At 42.3% G+C, this 16,592-nt stretch overlaps 1 protein-coding gene and 1 long non-coding RNA gene across 4 annotated transcripts in view; one reads left to right on the top strand and one right to left on the bottom strand.

The window, feature by feature from the left end:
* Positions 1-16,592, top strand: part of LOC137571404 (serotransferrin-B-like) — a 68,096-nt gene that overhangs the window by 26,425 nt on the left and 25,079 nt on the right. For both annotated transcript variants that reach the window (XM_068280436.1, XM_068280435.1), the window contains exons 5-9: positions 3,135-3,273; positions 6,998-7,053; positions 11,275-11,438; positions 11,523-11,667; positions 15,657-15,805. In XM_068280436.1, the coding sequence (XP_068136537.1) occupies positions 3,135-3,273; positions 6,998-7,053; positions 11,275-11,438; positions 11,523-11,667; positions 15,657-15,805 (653 nt within the window). The remainder of the gene's footprint in view (positions 1-3,134; positions 3,274-6,997; positions 7,054-11,274; positions 11,439-11,522; positions 11,668-15,656; positions 15,806-16,592) is intronic.
* LOC137571406 (uncharacterized) overlaps positions 6,939-16,592 on the bottom strand; it is a 69,004-nt gene continuing 59,350 nt past the window's right edge. For both annotated transcript variants that reach the window (XR_011031354.1, XR_011031355.1), the window contains exon 5: positions 6,939-7,140. This is a non-coding gene — a long non-coding RNA (uncharacterized lncRNA). The remainder of the gene's footprint in view (positions 7,141-16,592) is intronic.

Here is a 16,592-nt window from a genome sequence, read left to right as displayed (position 1 = left end):
TAAGAGCAAAGAAAACTATGTGGAAAAATGGAGGAGTGAAATAAAACAGTCACAAAAGCTAGCCATATACCAGTCTCTACAAAGAGAATATAAAATGGCCCCATACCTGGAAAAGCTGCAAAACTCTCAAGAGAGGAAAATCCTGAGTGTATACAGATTGAGTGCTCACAACCTCGAAATAGAGTCTGGGAGACACAGACAGACGTACAAACCCAGGGAAGAGAGACTATGCAAACACTGTGAGCAGAAGACCCTTGAGGATGAAAGCCACTTCCTGCTGCACTGCCCCAAATATACTGCAACCAGGGACACTTACTTTAAGAAATTGTCGGAACTATTCCCAGACTTTCTCACACTAGAAGATGAGAGAAAAACATATATCCTACTAGGAGAAGAGGAATCCACAGTGACAATCGCTGCACACTATGTCACAGCATGCCACAGACTGAGAGGAGCATAACAGAACTGTAAACCTAAAAATGTCCACTGACTGCTTAGCCATTGTCCCCCTACCCCACCCCCTCCCATGTCCCCTATTTCCCCTTGCTTTGGCAATACCTGTAATGAATCTTGGTCATGCCAATAAAGCTATCTTTGATTTGATTTGATTTGATTTGATTTGATTGAAAGCTTTTTTTTTTTTTATTCGCGCAAGAAATCTGATCGGATTTCCCATTTTTATTTGATAAAAGTCTATTGGGAGTGCTGGATTTTTCTGATCAATTTTTATGGAAATTGAATGGTGTGTGGTAGATTGTCAATTTCCTTATATATACTTCCAAGCAATATTCTCAGAGTTTTCATATCACTTTTTTCATAATTGGGTAAAAATTGACACCCAATTATGAAAAAAGTGGTCAGATTTTTTAAATGTTACAATTAGTCAGAAAAATTGATTTCAATTCTTGAATTAGAAAGATATTTTAAAAATTGCATCGTGTGTTGCCACCTTCTCCAAGATCTGCAATATTGAACTGGCAGACCCAATCTCTACACCTCTGTCACAAAGATACTAGAGCGGCTATTTACAGGGCTTTTCTATATTACTGTATAGATGTATCCAGTGCCATGGATTGTGATAGATCAAATAAAAGGCAAAAAGAATGCACAAGCCAGTACTTGCTAGTTCAATACTGCCCTGTATGTCCTGCTGCTATTTTCTGTAGTGTACTGTGTGTGTTGCCTTCTTGCCCTCTCAGATAACTGTATTGTGTTGGCTTGAACCATGGGCCTTCTATAGTGATGTGCAGAAATTACGCCTACGCGTAATTACGCATTGTAATTCACAATTACGTAATGCGAAACTTTTGGGAAAATCGTAATGAATTTCATATGTAATTATAATATTTCATAATTTTGAGTATTTTTCGTGTAATGTTTAGCCGACTTTAGCGGTTAATAGCAAAGCTCCCATAAATGCTATGGCTACCAAAATTCCTTCATATGTTAAGGAGAACAGTGGGTATAAGTCAAACATTTTCCAAAAAGACCTTGTAGTTTTTGAGAAAATTGATTTTAAAAATGCAAAGAAAAAATCAAAAGAAATTTTTTCTAAGTTTAAAAACCATTTTTTTCTGTGCCATTTTTAAAATCGATTTTCTCAAAACCTACAAGGTATTTTGCCTTGTACCCACTATTCTCCTTAACATATGTAGCAATTTTGGTGTCAATACAATGTATGGGGCCTTTTGCTATTCAATGCTAAAGTAGCTTAACCTCCTTGGCGGTTAATTGTTTCTGCAAAAATTGCAGAAATCCAATTTAAAAAAAAAAAAAAAATTTATGTTTCATGTAAAGCTACCAGAGTGGTAGCTACATGAAACTCCACTAGAGGGCGCATGTGTCCCTCTAGTTCGATCGTCGCCGGCAACAATAGCAAGCAGGGGAACGCGTATATAACGCGATCCCCTGTTTGGCTTTTCCTGTCGCCATGGCGACGTTCGGAATGACGTCATGGACGTCAGCCGATGTCCTGACGTCAGACGTCTCCGATCCAGCCCATAGCGCTGCCCGGAATTTATTGGTCCGGGCAGCGCAGGGCTCTGGCGGGGGGGGCCCTCTTGCGCCGCTGCGTGCAGGCGATCGCCGCAGAGCGGCGGTGATCAAGCTGTACGCGCGGCTAGCAAAGTGCTAGCTGCGCATACAGCACTTTACAGTATCAAAATCGCCCCACCAGGGGCTGAGATCTCCCCCTGCGCGGCATAGCCCGAGCTCAGCTCGGGCTTACCGCCAGGGAGGTTAAAGGGAACCAGAGACGAAGCACCCTCATGTATTTTACCATATATGTCAGTGGGAACAGTAGAGAAAACGCCTACCCTGCTCTCTGTTTCATTATTTACTGTTTAGATTGCTTCTTATCAGCCCTAATAAAATCCCCGACTGAGCATTCAGTCTAGCTTTGTTCAGGAATCTTTATAGCCGAGTCTGTCTTCTGTGCTGTCTTTTCAAGCCCAAGCCTGCCCCCTTCTGGCTCTACTCAGGAATCATTATAGATGAGTCATTAAGGCAAAGCCAGACTGAATGCTCAGTCGGGGATTTTATCTGGGCTGATAAGAAGCAATCTGTACAGTAAATAATGAAACAGAGAGCAGGATAGGTGTTTTCTCTAATGTTCCCATTGACATATATGGTAAAATACATGATGGTGCTTCGTCTCTGGTTCACTTTAATCTTAATTATCTGATTAGGATCATCACTAGTCTTCTATCAGTCCGAGCTCCACATAGGTCGTGTATGGCAATCTTAACAAAAATAAATACATCTGATGATTACTATCCAATGAACTTTCACACAGCAATACATTATCAATAGCACTAAAAAGATGACCTAAGACTGCCATTAACAATGCAATCCTTCATGTGAAATTCACATTAACTCAAGGATAAATTTATATTACAATGTGTAGAGGTGGCTCTAGTCTTCTACTCTCAGATAACAGCAGAGTATAGTGTAAGCTAGACTTGCCCATCAACAAAAAAGAGGACTTGTATTCTTGCGTAGGGCTTCAGCAATAACACTCCAGGACTTTGGGGATGAAAGTAAACACATCATGTTTGGAACATTTTCAGTACATGATATATAACAGATTCAGTAAACACTTCTGTTTATTTTCCTTTCTCATTTCTACGGCTCAGCGGTTTCCAGTTTTTTCTCAGCAAGTTGCGTCCCTGGAGCCCAGGAGCTGAACCTGTGCAAACAATGTGCTGCGCGGGGAGCCAAAAAGTGCAGACTCAACAGTGATGAGCCTTACTATAACAACGATGGCGCATTTAAGTGAGTGTGTGTTTATTAATTGCTTTAAAGAGGAACTTTATTTAATATAACAAAGAATAAAATTGCTAATTTTTTTTTTATTTTTTTTTTTACAATACTACTTTATAAATTACTCAAGGCTCAATTCACAAAGCAGTGCTAACCTAGTTAGCAGGCCTAAAGGCTTTGGGGGTGCTAACTAGGGTGCTAAGTAGTTAGCACGCACAAAGCTTTAAAAAAACGCGCGCAAAGTTATGCGCGCAAAACTTTACGTGCATAAACCTTTATGCGTGCATAAAGGTTTACTGTGCACATAAAGGTTTACGCGCGTAAAGTTTTGCGTGCATAACTTTGCGCGCAATGCGGTTTGCGCGCAAATTAGTGCGCAAAAAGCTCTTTTAGGGCCTGTACACACTGCTGCGCTTGCGCTGCATTTTTAAAAACGCATGCGTTTTTAAAATCGCAAGGTCTTTTGAAAAAGAATGAAAATCGTGATGACTTGTACACACTGGTGCGATGCGTTTTTAGAAAAACGCAATCGCAGTGCCTGCTGCGCTTTTTTAAGCGCAGCACATGAAAAACGCATTAAAAACGCATGCGCTTGCGTTTTTGCCTGCGTTTTTCAGAAGTCAGTATCCCAGAAGACTCTGCAATCTCCTGATTCCTGTTGAAATGTAAACTAGAAAAAAAACAAAGGATTCTTTAGCCAATCAGCAATTACAAGAAAAACGCAAACGCACAAAAAACGCAGGCAAAAGCGCATGCGTTTTTAAAACTACATGCACTTTAAAAACGCATGCGCTTGCGATTTTGCTTGTGTTTTTCAGTGTGTACAGGCCCTTAGGCGTGCTAAGGGGCTTTACCCAGGCGTGCTAACAGTTAGCACCGCTTTGTGAATCAAGCCCTTGGTGTTTGCCCATTGACTAATATTAGCTCACCCTGATTTACATTCCTAAATTGATCACAGGTGACAACATCTTTACTGCTGGCAGGTGCATCGCTGCAGAATGTGTGGTTGTGTGTTCTGAAGTGAGCAGAAACATCACCTGATCTCCCAGAATCTACTGGAAGAAGAAGGCTGACTTACTAAAAATAGCTTAGGCTAAATATCACTGGGAGGGACGGTTTATATACCAATATATAGATATAGGAAGTGTTTCTGATTCTTAAAGTGGACCCTTAATTATAATAATAAATAGCAGCCTTTTTTCAGCTGCATGATGACATATATAAAATATTTTACATTTATTGGAGGAACCCTTCCCTTCCTTTCATATTGCCGGGATAGAATCCGGCCGACTGGTGGAGGAGATAAAAACAAAACATAGGCTGCTACTGATGATGTCACAGGGGAGGTGATCTCAGCTTGTGTGAGATTTCACATTGACAACGCCCCTGTAAGGGAGGGTAGCTGATGACAAACACACCCATGATGTAAAACCTCCTACTAAGCTCAGAAGTAATGGCTGCCACCTGTATAACCCTAGTTATGAAAAGAGAAGGGTGAAAAGCATGCACTGAAATGCTTATAGGCTTGAAGGAGTGTTTATTTATCTTTGTATGTGTCAGAGTGGTGCAACTAAATATTTTGAATTAAAAAAATGTTTGGTTTGGGTCCGCTTTAAACCAGGATAAATAGTGTATTATATTCTACTGTTTGTCGTTAAAGGATACATCCAAGGTAAAAATAAAATCAAAATCCAGTTATCGGTGACTTCCTCCAGCCCCTGGCAGCCGTCCTGTGCCCTCGCTGCAGCTCCTCTCACTGCCGGTGTCCTCCGCTGAAGAAGTTGACCTCGCCAGGTCGGCTTCCGGGTCGGCTTCATGTGCGCTCCATGACGTGGGCCGACGTCATCAGGTCTCTACTGCGCAGGCGCAGACCTGGCGAGGTCGGCTTCTTCAGTGGAGGACACCGGCAGTGAGAGGAGCTGCAGCGAGGGCACAGGACGGCTGCCAGGAGCTGGAGGAAGCCACAGGTAAGCGGATTTTGATTTTATTTTTACCTTGGACCTCTCCTTTAATGTTCCAATTCAGACACCGTTTTTATATACGTATACTTATAGAGGAACCGTAGTGAAAATAATGTAATTAATCAAATTGCTTATTTTTTCTTTACAATAGTCATTTATAAATCCTTTAGTAAGTGTCTGCCCATTGTAAGATTTTTCCTCGCCCCAATTAACATTCTGAATTTTATCACAGGTGGCAATGTCTTTAGTCCTGCCAGGTGCAGCTATGCATAATGTTTGTTTCTGCAAATTTCAAAGCCAGTGAAAGTAATGCCCGGTCTCCCAGAATGTGTGGGGAGGAGAATTCGGCATAAGTAAAAAGCCTAGGCTAAGCATCACTGAGAGGGTGGGTCTACACACATGTAGCAATGTAAAGATATAGGCAGTGTTTCTGATGCAGGTGCCAGCAAAATTACAGTAAATGTGGGTATCCTGAGTAATATACAGGTAGTCCCCAACTTACGAACGCCTGACTTACGAACGACCCGCCGATACGAACGGCATGGATTCAGTGTTTCTATGGGAACAAGCCCCCCCCCCAAAAAAAAAAATCCCTGATTTATATTCTGACATTTATTACATGGTGACATTTTTACTGCTGGCAAGTGATGTAGCTGCTGCTTGCTGTTTTGGCAGTTGGAAACAGCTGTAAACAGCTATTTCCCACAATGCAACAAGGTTCACAGATAGGAAACTGCCAGGAGTACCACGGTTCTCAGAGTTTCTTGTGGGAGGGGTTTCACCACAATATCAGCCATACAGCGCCCCCTGATGGTCTGTTTGTGAAAAGGAATAGATTTCTCATATAAAAGGGGTATCAGCTACTGATTGGGATAAAGTTCAATTCTTGGTCAGAGTTTCTCTTTAAGAATAGATTCAGGTTAAGAACGAACCTACAGTCTCTATCTTGTTCGTTAAAGAGACACTGAAGCGAAAAAAAATATATGATATAATGAATTGGTTGTGTACTATGAATAATTACTAGAAGATTAGCAGCAAAGAAAATATTCTCATACTTTTATTTTCAGGTATATAGTGTTTTTTCTAACATTGCATCATTCTATAATATGTGCAGATTACACAACACTCAGCATTCAAAATGAGTCTTTCAGAGCAGTCTGTGAAGTAATGAACTCTCCTCTGGCAGAGGAAAAGTAAACAGCTCAATTACAGTTGAGATAATAAAAGTCAGATAACAGCCCTCTCCACGACTAACTTAGTCGGAGAGCTTAATAGCTTTTTTGCATAGAGATAACAACTGGAGTTTCTCAACTCTTCCTGTACTGGAAACAATTAGACTGATGTATCTGATCTTAATGTTTTATTTCTTAGCTGTACTACACATACAAATCATAATATCATCATTTGTTTTCGCTTCAGTGTCTCTTTAACTGGGGACTACCTGTACTGCATTTCACTACAGTGCCTCTTTAACACAGAAGTGTGACTATGTGGATCCTGAAGTAACGGACAAGCTTCCTGTCGTATGTTTCCACTATTACTTATTTCCCATAGCTCAGTTCTGCTTATTAGTTGAATGAGAAGTGTCAGCTTGCTTGTCACGCCACCACTCTGCACAGCAAAATCCTAAACATATTCTCTCTCTCTCTCTGCATGGTTATTGCCTTCATATGTGACAATTATTTATAGGACAAATATATACCATTGCAGACAAAATTACAGGTCTGATTTTATTACATAAATACAGTTGATTAATATTATCTATATTTCTGCAGATGTTTGAAAGACAACAAGGGTGACGTAGCATTCCTGACCCATCTGGATGTACCAGGTAAGCATACGTGTCTTTATTTCTGTCACTGTCCCAGCTGCTGAATGTTGTTTCCTTTTCTGGCCCTGGGCTTAACACATCATCATCCTGCAATAACAGGAGGAATTCATGAGCTGTGATAGTAACGGGTAAAAGAGTCATTTTTCTGCCAGTGATTTATGGTACCTAAGCTCAGCATACACACACTATTATCTATTAACCTCCTTGCCGGTCTAATTCCCCCGGCAAGGAGGCAGCGCAGCACTTTATTTATTTATTTATTTTAATCATGTAGCGAGCCCAGGGCTTGCTACATGATAGCCGCTGAGCAGCGGCAGCTCCGCAGCCGCTCCGAACGCTTCCGGCGATCGGAGTAAGCAGGAAATCCCATTCAGAACGGGATTTCCTGCTGGGCTTCCCCGGTCGCCATGGCGACGGGGCGGAATGACGTCACCGACGTCGGGACGTCATAGGGAATCCCGATCCACCCCTCAGCGCTGCCTGGCCCTGATTGGCCAGGCTGCGCAGGGGTCTGGGGGGGGGGGAGGCGGCTCGGCGCGGCGGATCGGCGGCGATCGGAAGTTACAAAGTGCTAGCTGCTTGTAACAAAAAAAAATTATGCAAATCGGCCCAGCGGGGCCTGAGAAATCCTCCTGCGCAGGTTACCCCGAGCTGAGCTCGGGATGACCGGCAAGGAGGTTAAAGCCCAAATCAGATCCAGCCACAGATCAATACATACCATCACATTGCCCACATGTTACTCAACCTCTGTTGCATGAAACAAGACTCTGGTAGCTCAAAATCTGTTTGTTTTAAATCAGTCATAAGACCTGAAGCAGCTCAACTGAAAGAATTATAAGCAAGATCTAAGGGTGGATCATCATGCTCTTTTATGAAAAGATGGCAGGCTATGGCTGTGTAGGTCTGTGTTGCATAAAATGGGGTGTAAAGAGACTTTTGATCAGACACTTTTAATAAAATCAGAAAATGGTGAAGCTTACACAAAGGACTAGAAAAACATTTGTGTCTGAAGTTGGGGCTGTGAAACAATGATAAATTGTAAAAAAAGAAAAATTACAAGATGGCAACCACCACTACTCCCACTCGTCATATGCAATTTTTTACTGCATATTACTGCAATCAATGGCCAAGCGTCACATGGGTAGAGGTGGGGGGCTGTCCTGGGCCTGCCACACACAACCTGGAAGTGGAGCGGTGGTGGCACCAAACAACACTGCTCTTGGTAATTCACTGAAGCATCACCACCTTATGATGCAGGTTGCCTCCCTTGATTATTTACTTATTTTATTAAACATTGCTGTATTTATTCGTTCCAGTAGTTTTAGTCATTTTTCACTGAGGTTCTTTGAATTCCTCACTGCCTTTAAAACACATAGACAATAATGACTAAAAACACTTTACTTTATCCTGTAAAGACCACAGTCACGTAACTGTGGGCTGGATCATCATGTGGAATAGACAGCTACATTAATCACCCAGCCATACTTTCCAGGAGTCACGTAACTATGGGCTGGACCATGATGTGGAGTAGACTGCTATGCTCCCAGCCATACTTTCCAGGAGTCACGTAACTATGGGCTGGACCATGATGTGGAGTAGACTGCTATGCTCCCAGCCATACTTTCCAGGAGTCACGTAACTATGGGCTGGACCATGATGTGGAGTAGACTGCTATGCTCTCAGCCATACTTTCCAGGAGTCACGTAACTATGGGCTGAACCATGATGTGGAGTAGACTGCTATGCTCCCAGCCATACTTTCCAGGAGTCACGTAACTATGGGCTGGACCATGATGTGGAGTAGATTGCTATGCTCCCAGCCATACTTTCCAGGAGTCACGTAACTATGGGCTGGACCATGATGTGGAGTAGACTGCTATGCTCCCAGCCATACTTTCCAGGAGTCACGTACCTATGGGCTGGACCATGATGTGGAGTAGACAGCTATGCTCCTAGGCATACTTTCCGGGAGTCACGTAACTATGGGCTGGACCATGATGTGGAGTAGACTGCTATGCTCCCAGGCATACTTTCCAGGAGTCACGTAACTATGGGCTGGACCATGATGTGGAGTAGACTGCTATGCTCCCAGCCATATTTTCCAGGAGTCACATAACTATGGGCTGGACCATGATGTGGAGTAGACTGCTATGCTCCCAGCCATACTTTCCAGGAGTCACGTAACTATGGGCTGGACCATGATGTGGAGTAGACTGCTATGCTCCCAGCCATACTTTCCAGGAGTCACGTAACTATGGGCTGAACCATGATGTGGAGTAGACTGCTATGCTCCCAGCCATACTTTCCAGGAGTCACGTAACTATGGGCTGGACCATGATGTGGAATAGACTGCTATGCTCCCAGCCATACTTTCCAGGAGTCACGTAACTATGGGCTGGACCATGATGTGGAGTAGACTGCTATGCTCCCAGCCATACTTTCCAGGAGTCACGTAACTATGGGCTGAACCATGATGTGGAGTAGACTGCTATGCTCCCAGCCATACTTTCCAGGAGTCACGTACCTATGGGCTGGACCATGATGTGGAGTAGACAGCTATGCTCCCAGGCATACTTTCCAGGAGTCACGTAACTATGGGCTGGACCATGATGTGGAGTAGACTGCTATGCTCCCAGGCATACTTTCCAGGAGTCACGTAACTATGGGCTGGACCATGATGTGGAGTAGACTGCTATGCTCCCAGCCATACTTTCCAGGAGTCACGTAACTATGGGCTGGACCATGATGTGGAGTAGACTGCTATGCTCCCAGCCATACTTTCCAGGAGTCACGTAACTATGGGCTGGACCATGATGTGGAGTAGACTGCTATGCTCCCAGCCATACTTTCCAGGAGTCACGTAACTATGGGCTGGACCATGATGTGGAGTAGACTGCTATGCTTCCAGCCACACTTTCCAGGAGCCCTGGACCATACCACGCTCTTGATAGGACTCTACATGAGAAAGGGTGAGTGACAGGCCAGACCACAATTCCTCCCAGATGGATCCTGTGGTGAGTGGCAGCCTGTGCTACACACTCCTCCCATAAAGCACATTAGGAGGGAGGGTAAATGGCAGCATACTCTACATCCCCTCTCAGAAGAGGCTGCAGAATGCTATTGGGAACTGCTTCCATAAGGGAGGGTGAACAGAGGCGTGTCCAGACCAGCTCAGGGTTTCATACACAATATACATTATTTCTAAATAAGTTAAAGCCCACAACCATTGCAAAATTCCCATAATCCGGCACCCATGGGGATTGGCTGATGATAACTGTACTCTGGTTGCTTGAGAATTAATGTTAAAAATGCAATTCATTCTCTGTATACATACCATGAACTCTGTATTAAATGTTAAAATACAGTAATTGAAAGTATATTAACCTTGTGAGGGCCATGGAATCCAGTCTTTAAGCACAGCAGAGCCCACAGACAGCTTAAAGGAGTTATCAGGCAAACTAGCCCAAATGGGCTTTACTCACCTGGGGCTTTTTCCAGCCCCTTGCAGCCGACTGTCCCACACCGACCGCTCCGCTTCCCGCCGCTGTCGCGGTCCCGACCGCGGGGTCGGCCTTATTGCGGCTGCCAATCATGGCCATGTGGACTGCGGCGAACTGCAGACCCCGTGGTCGGCCTGAATAACGAGCGGCGAGGCCGGGACAGCGGCGGGGAGCGGAGCGGTCGGCGTGGGACAGTCGGCTGCAAGGGGCTGAAGAAAGCCCCAGGTGAGTAAAGCCCATTTGGGCTAGTTTGCCTGATAACACCTTTAAGAAGTTGGCCTTCTTCACTGTAGTACTGCCAAAGATTTGTTCTGGTTGGTTGAGACTTCTGGTTAGTTGAGTCCTGGATAACTGGGACTATTGCTGTGTAGGTGTTCTGCAGGAGGTTGGCAGTTGGCAAAGTGGGTAACCACTGCAAAAAAAATTCTAGAGTCTTGTGTTGATAAACAAATGTTATCTGCATAATTGCACTTTCAGGTAAAGACATTTCCTTTAATAGATCTAGTGTTTCGCTAGAGAGAGTTGGTGCTTTAATTGTTTCCATGAGATGACATAGAAATGATCTGCTTGCTCTGCAATTTTCAAACAGTAAACAGTAATTTGTAAAACAGTAAATAAAGTTCTCATTTTACCCTAGCCAATTCCACAAAATAGGCGTGCCTACTCCATTTCTTTTGTTCCATCATGGTTTGTGTTATCAATCATTTTAAAATGACTTTCAGGGGACCTCCAGAAAAACTTTCAGCTGCTGTGCCCAGACGATACTAGAAGAGCAGTGACTCAGTATCAGCAATGCCAGTTATCAAGAGTACCTGCCAATGCTGTGCTGACCAGGGCTGACGGAGACAAAACTACAGATATCAGCGACTTTCTTCAACTTGCCCAGGTAACTCTAATATCATACATCCTAACACAGCAAAAAATAAACCTCTACAGCAAACACAAACCTCTTACTTTTTATGAATTACAGAAAAAATGCAGCTTATTCAGCTCTAAATATGGGAAAAATCTGCTTTTCAAAGACTCCACATTCGGCTTTGCCCCTCTACCACCGGCAATGGATGCTTTCTTATATCTTGGAGCAAGTCAATATAACTTAATCAAAGCAACATATGGTAAGAAATATTTTTTGGGTGTAAAGCCTGCTCAAGATGGCAGCATTGAGAATTTTTCTTTAATTGAAACAGTACAGTTTATTCTTATATCTTCATTATACATTTAATGTACACTATACAGTGCTGTGGTGGGTTTAAGGCATCCCCTGTACAGTCACTATTATATATTTTAAAATGTGCCTACATTTTAAAGGTTCTTTAACTTCCAAGGTTAGATTCAAGCATGGCACATAGCATGACTGCTTATCCTGAAGATGTGGGTGTACCATGTAAGTGGTAAAGGTGTGCGTACATTTTCACATCCTGTTTTGTCACGTTTACCTAAACTTAGTCCTACAGGTAGAGAAATGTTTAACCAACACTGTATAACTACTAAAAGAAAATGTTAATATTGGCTCAGAGTAGTTACATAGATAGTTGGGTTGAAAAAAAACATCCATCCATCAAGTTCAACCAGAACACATGGTTGGGAAAAAAAGTTAGGCAAAAAGAGGTGTCCTCAAGGAACCTTAATTAAAAACACAAAACAATAGCAGTACACATACCATATAGCTAACGGGATATAGATGCCATATAAGTGTAAGGACATGTCGGGGATACATTACCTGCCCAGAGAAACCCAGAACATTTGGTGAAACCAGTCGGCTATATGGTTTCCTGGCATAGGCGGCACTACACTGTGGAACTGCCCCCCTCCCCCACCCTCTAGGAATCACTGTGCCCCCGAGTCATCTTCGTCCCCCTCCTCCCCCCCCCTTCCCCCGCTCAGTATCATAGACTTAACTGTTTCCAGGGTCAAGCAGCGTATAGTGAACAGGATAGTGTTTATAAAAAACATCTTACATTGTCAGTCAACAGGAATGGAGTCTGAAGAAGACTTGCAAACTGAAAGCATACATTTTTTCTTTTAAATTAGCCAATAAACCAGAGCTTGTATTTAACAGACAGGAAGGTTTGAAACAGAATAATTATCCTGATTCGAAACTTCCTGTCTGTAAAATACATGCTCTAGTCTCCAGCAATGCTTAGCTGCTAAGATAAGGAATCAAACACACAATCTTTCTCATCCTCCTGCCTCCTGGTCCTGCTTGCAGCGTCGTGAGACACAGGCTGGGGGCTAGAATGATTTGTCTGTTATCTGCCCACACAGGAGCAGCTTGCTAGCAAGTAGGGATTGAAGCATGTCAGCAAACTAGCCAAGTACATCTGTAGGAAACCTTTCTTCAATAATAGCACCATCGTTTGGACAATAAATCTGCTCTGCTGAAAAGCCTCTGAGTTCTGTTTGTGATGTTTATATTTTGGTTTCTATCATTGCTGAACTAGTTAGCCTTAATTTTATCACTTTAGTTAGGCAAAAAATATCTAAAGCTCGCCATACAAACATCAATGTTGATCACCCAAATGAGTCCCACCAGCCAGGCATTGTGTCCCCTTAGTGCCCCGCAAAAACATTGAAGCTGGAGTCGCCCCTGTTCCCTGGCTGCTATTCCCATATTAATTTGCATGCAACAATGGTCTCATGTTAAAGCCATATGCACTTTTGATGGTTAACTGCTAGATATCTTTACTTCCATTCTTTTCGTGTATTTAATTAAAAAGTATATTTGACTAAACTATGGTATAAAAATCTTTCCTTTTAAAGAGTATTTGTTTGGATGACTCATTGAGGTTGGCTCGTTTTGCCCTTTGTCCAACTTTTCCCTTTATTAACCACTTTACCCCCGCCCGTACGGATTTCTCCGCCCCTTTTTCCATCCTTTCACCCCCAGGGACGGAGAAATCCGTACTCTGCGCACTCCCGCCACTGTCCGCGCTCCCGCTCGTAAACACGCCGCCCGCCGCTAGTAAACACGCCGCCGCCCGCTCGCCCAGAGATCAACGAACGGGAAAATCCATTCCCGTTAGTTGATCTCAGCCCCGCAATGATCTGCTGCCGCTCGGCTGAGCAGCGCGATCATTGTGAAAAAATAACAAAGTTCCAGCCTCTTTCTACTTCCTGCAAGAGTCCGGAACGACGCTTGCAGGTCGTATGAAACAAATTGGTAATAGTAAAACTACACCCTAACCATTTTTTACACACAAATAAACTTTTTTTACACAAAAAATTAACTCCTTACCTCCCACACTCCCCAATTTATTTTTTTTGTAATTAAAAAAAAAAAAATTTACAATTAAAAAAAAATACATAAATAGTTACCTTAGGGACTGAACTTTTTAAATATTTATGTCAAGAGGGTATAACACTGTTACTTTATAAACTATGGGCTTGTAATTAGGGATGGACGCAAAACTGAAAAAAATGCACCTTTATTTCCAACTAAAATATTGGCGGCAAACATTGCGATAGGGACATAATTTAAACGGTTTTATAACCGGGATAAATAGGCATATACATTTAATGGGTTTTAATTACAGTAGCATGCATTATTTAAAAACTATAAAGGCCGAAAACTGAAAAATAATAAATTTTTTCCCACATTTTTTCCTATTTTCCCATTAAAACACATTTAGAATAAAATAATTCTTGGCATAATGTCCCACCTAAAGAAAGCCTAATTGGTGGCGAAAAAAACAAGATATAGTTCATTTCATTGCGATAAGTAATGATAAAATTATAGACGAATGAATGGAAGGAGCGCTGAAAGGTGAAAATTGCTCTGGTGGTCAGGGGGTAAAACCCCTCAGTTGGGAAGTGGTTAAATAGTGACACTGTGAAATGTCATGTGTTGTCATGTGTTGTTGCCTAAGATTGCATTAAGACCTGCTAAAGAAAGACTAAATTGTTGTTTTTTAATTATGCCCAGATATTAAATCTTAGAAATAGAAGAGGGTGTACTTTTTATTCCCATGCATGTATTACCTTGCACTACTTCATGAGCCATATTGTTGTCTGTTCCCCACGTACATTATTTCGTGAATTTAGATGTTATTAGCCATATTCCAAAACATGAAACAGAGAAGCATCTTTCCCATCTACTATTAATTAGTACCAGTTTTATGGATTTGTCGTTGTTCGTTATTTGTGTATTTTGTTTATTTATTGATATCCCCCCATATTACCCAGCAATTGTATTATCATCAGTATGGCTCTATATAGCTTTTGTAGCACCTTACAGAGAATATAGTAATGCTACAAATTGTCCCTCACAGCAGCTCACAATCTAATTTGCAACAATGAAGGAAAGCAAGATCCCAGTAGATCAAAAAGTATAAATTATGAGCTAAAGAGGAACTGTAACTAAGGATTGAACTTCACCCCAATCAGTAGCCGATACCCCTTTTCCCATGAGAAATCCATACCTTTTCTTGAATTGATCAGAAACATCTTTATGGCTGACATTGTGGTGAAACGGTGACCCCTCCCAAAGTTTAATGTCATGACCATGGTCCTGACAGTTTGCTGTCTGTGAACCTTACTGCATTGTGGGAAATAAATAATGGTTGTTTCCTACTGCCAAGCAAACAGTATCTCTCTCTCTGTGCATAGAACTCTCACTAACAAAACATTCTGCAGACATCACTTGCCAGGACCAAAGAGGTCACCGCCTGTAATAAATGTCAGAATGTAAATAGGGATGAGCAAAGATTTGACAAAAGGGCAAACACTCACTAAATAATCTATGAATTAATATTGTAAAAAAATAAGCAATTTTATTATGTAATTTTCACTGCAGTTCCTCTTTAAAATGACTGTTTTAAGAGACTGTTTAAACATGTTTAAACAAGAGCATATCTAATAGGACAATAGAGAAATGTCAGAAGATTTGGAGCAGCTCTAGTTAAGTCTTGGGCCTATGCATGAACACAAGTTAAACATTGAACATTAATAGGACACTAGAAGAGTAAAGAGTGCAAACATGGACGTATGCTGTGTATATTTGCATGAGGTCAGAAATATAGGAGAACCAAAAAGTGTAAAATGATTTGAAAGTCGAACAATGGTAGTCTGAGGAAATTCTTACAATTCTCACTTGTGGTTTCAACAGAGGTGAGCCCTCCATCCAGAGACATTGTGCGCTGGTGTACACAGAGTGTACAGGAGAAAGTAAAGTGTGATAACTGGGCGCCGGCTAGTGGAGGAGCTATTGAATGTACAGAAGCAACTTCTGCTGACGAATGCATTCAACAAATAATGGTAAGAGATAAGTGCAACCTTTGGGTAAAATAAGTGCATGGATTTAAGGATTCTTTATATGGGTGGTCAGGGGGGTCTAGTCCTGGAAAAAAAGGTGAGTGAACTCACCCTAAAAAGCCCTGCGCCGTGCATAGCGCGGCGTGCCAAAAAATTGGGCGTAGTCAAACTTAATGTGGGCGTGGTCATGGGTGGGGCCAAATATACATGACCTTAGCAGTGATTTAAAAGGTCTGACAGGGAAGTTTGAGCTCTGCCATAGTGTATCCCCCAAAAATAGATGTAATCTGACAGCATTTCACCAAAAAAACACATAATCTGGTAGAAGTTCCTCCAAAATACAGATAATATGGCAGTGGTTCCTCCAAAATAGACAATGTCGCAGCAGCAGTTCCCCCAACATACACATAATTTGGAAGCAGTTCCCTAAAATACGCAAAACCTGGCAGTGAGTCACCCAAAATACAAGTAACACCCAAAATACATATAATCTGGCAGCAGTGCTCCCCCAAACATACACAATCTGGCAGCAGTTCCCCAAAATACATATAATCTGGCAGCAGTAGTCCCCCAAACATACACATTCTGGCAGCTGTTCCCCAAAATACATAACAGCGGTTCCACAAAAATGCAGATAATCTGACAGCAGTTCCCCCAAAATAGGTACCCCCAGCATAGGTAGCCAGGTCTATAAGTGTCCCCAGTATAAGTAGCCATGAGTATAGTAGTCCCCAGTATATGTAGCCAGAGGCATAGTTGCCTAGTATATGTAGCCAGGGGTATATGTGCC

This window comes from Hyperolius riggenbachi, chromosome 4 (genome assembly GCF_040937935.1).
Source record: "Hyperolius riggenbachi isolate aHypRig1 chromosome 4, aHypRig1.pri, whole genome shotgun sequence".
Taxonomy (NCBI): domain Eukaryota; kingdom Metazoa; phylum Chordata; class Amphibia; order Anura; family Hyperoliidae; genus Hyperolius; species Hyperolius riggenbachi.
This window is presented reverse-complemented; position numbering and strand designations above follow the sequence as displayed.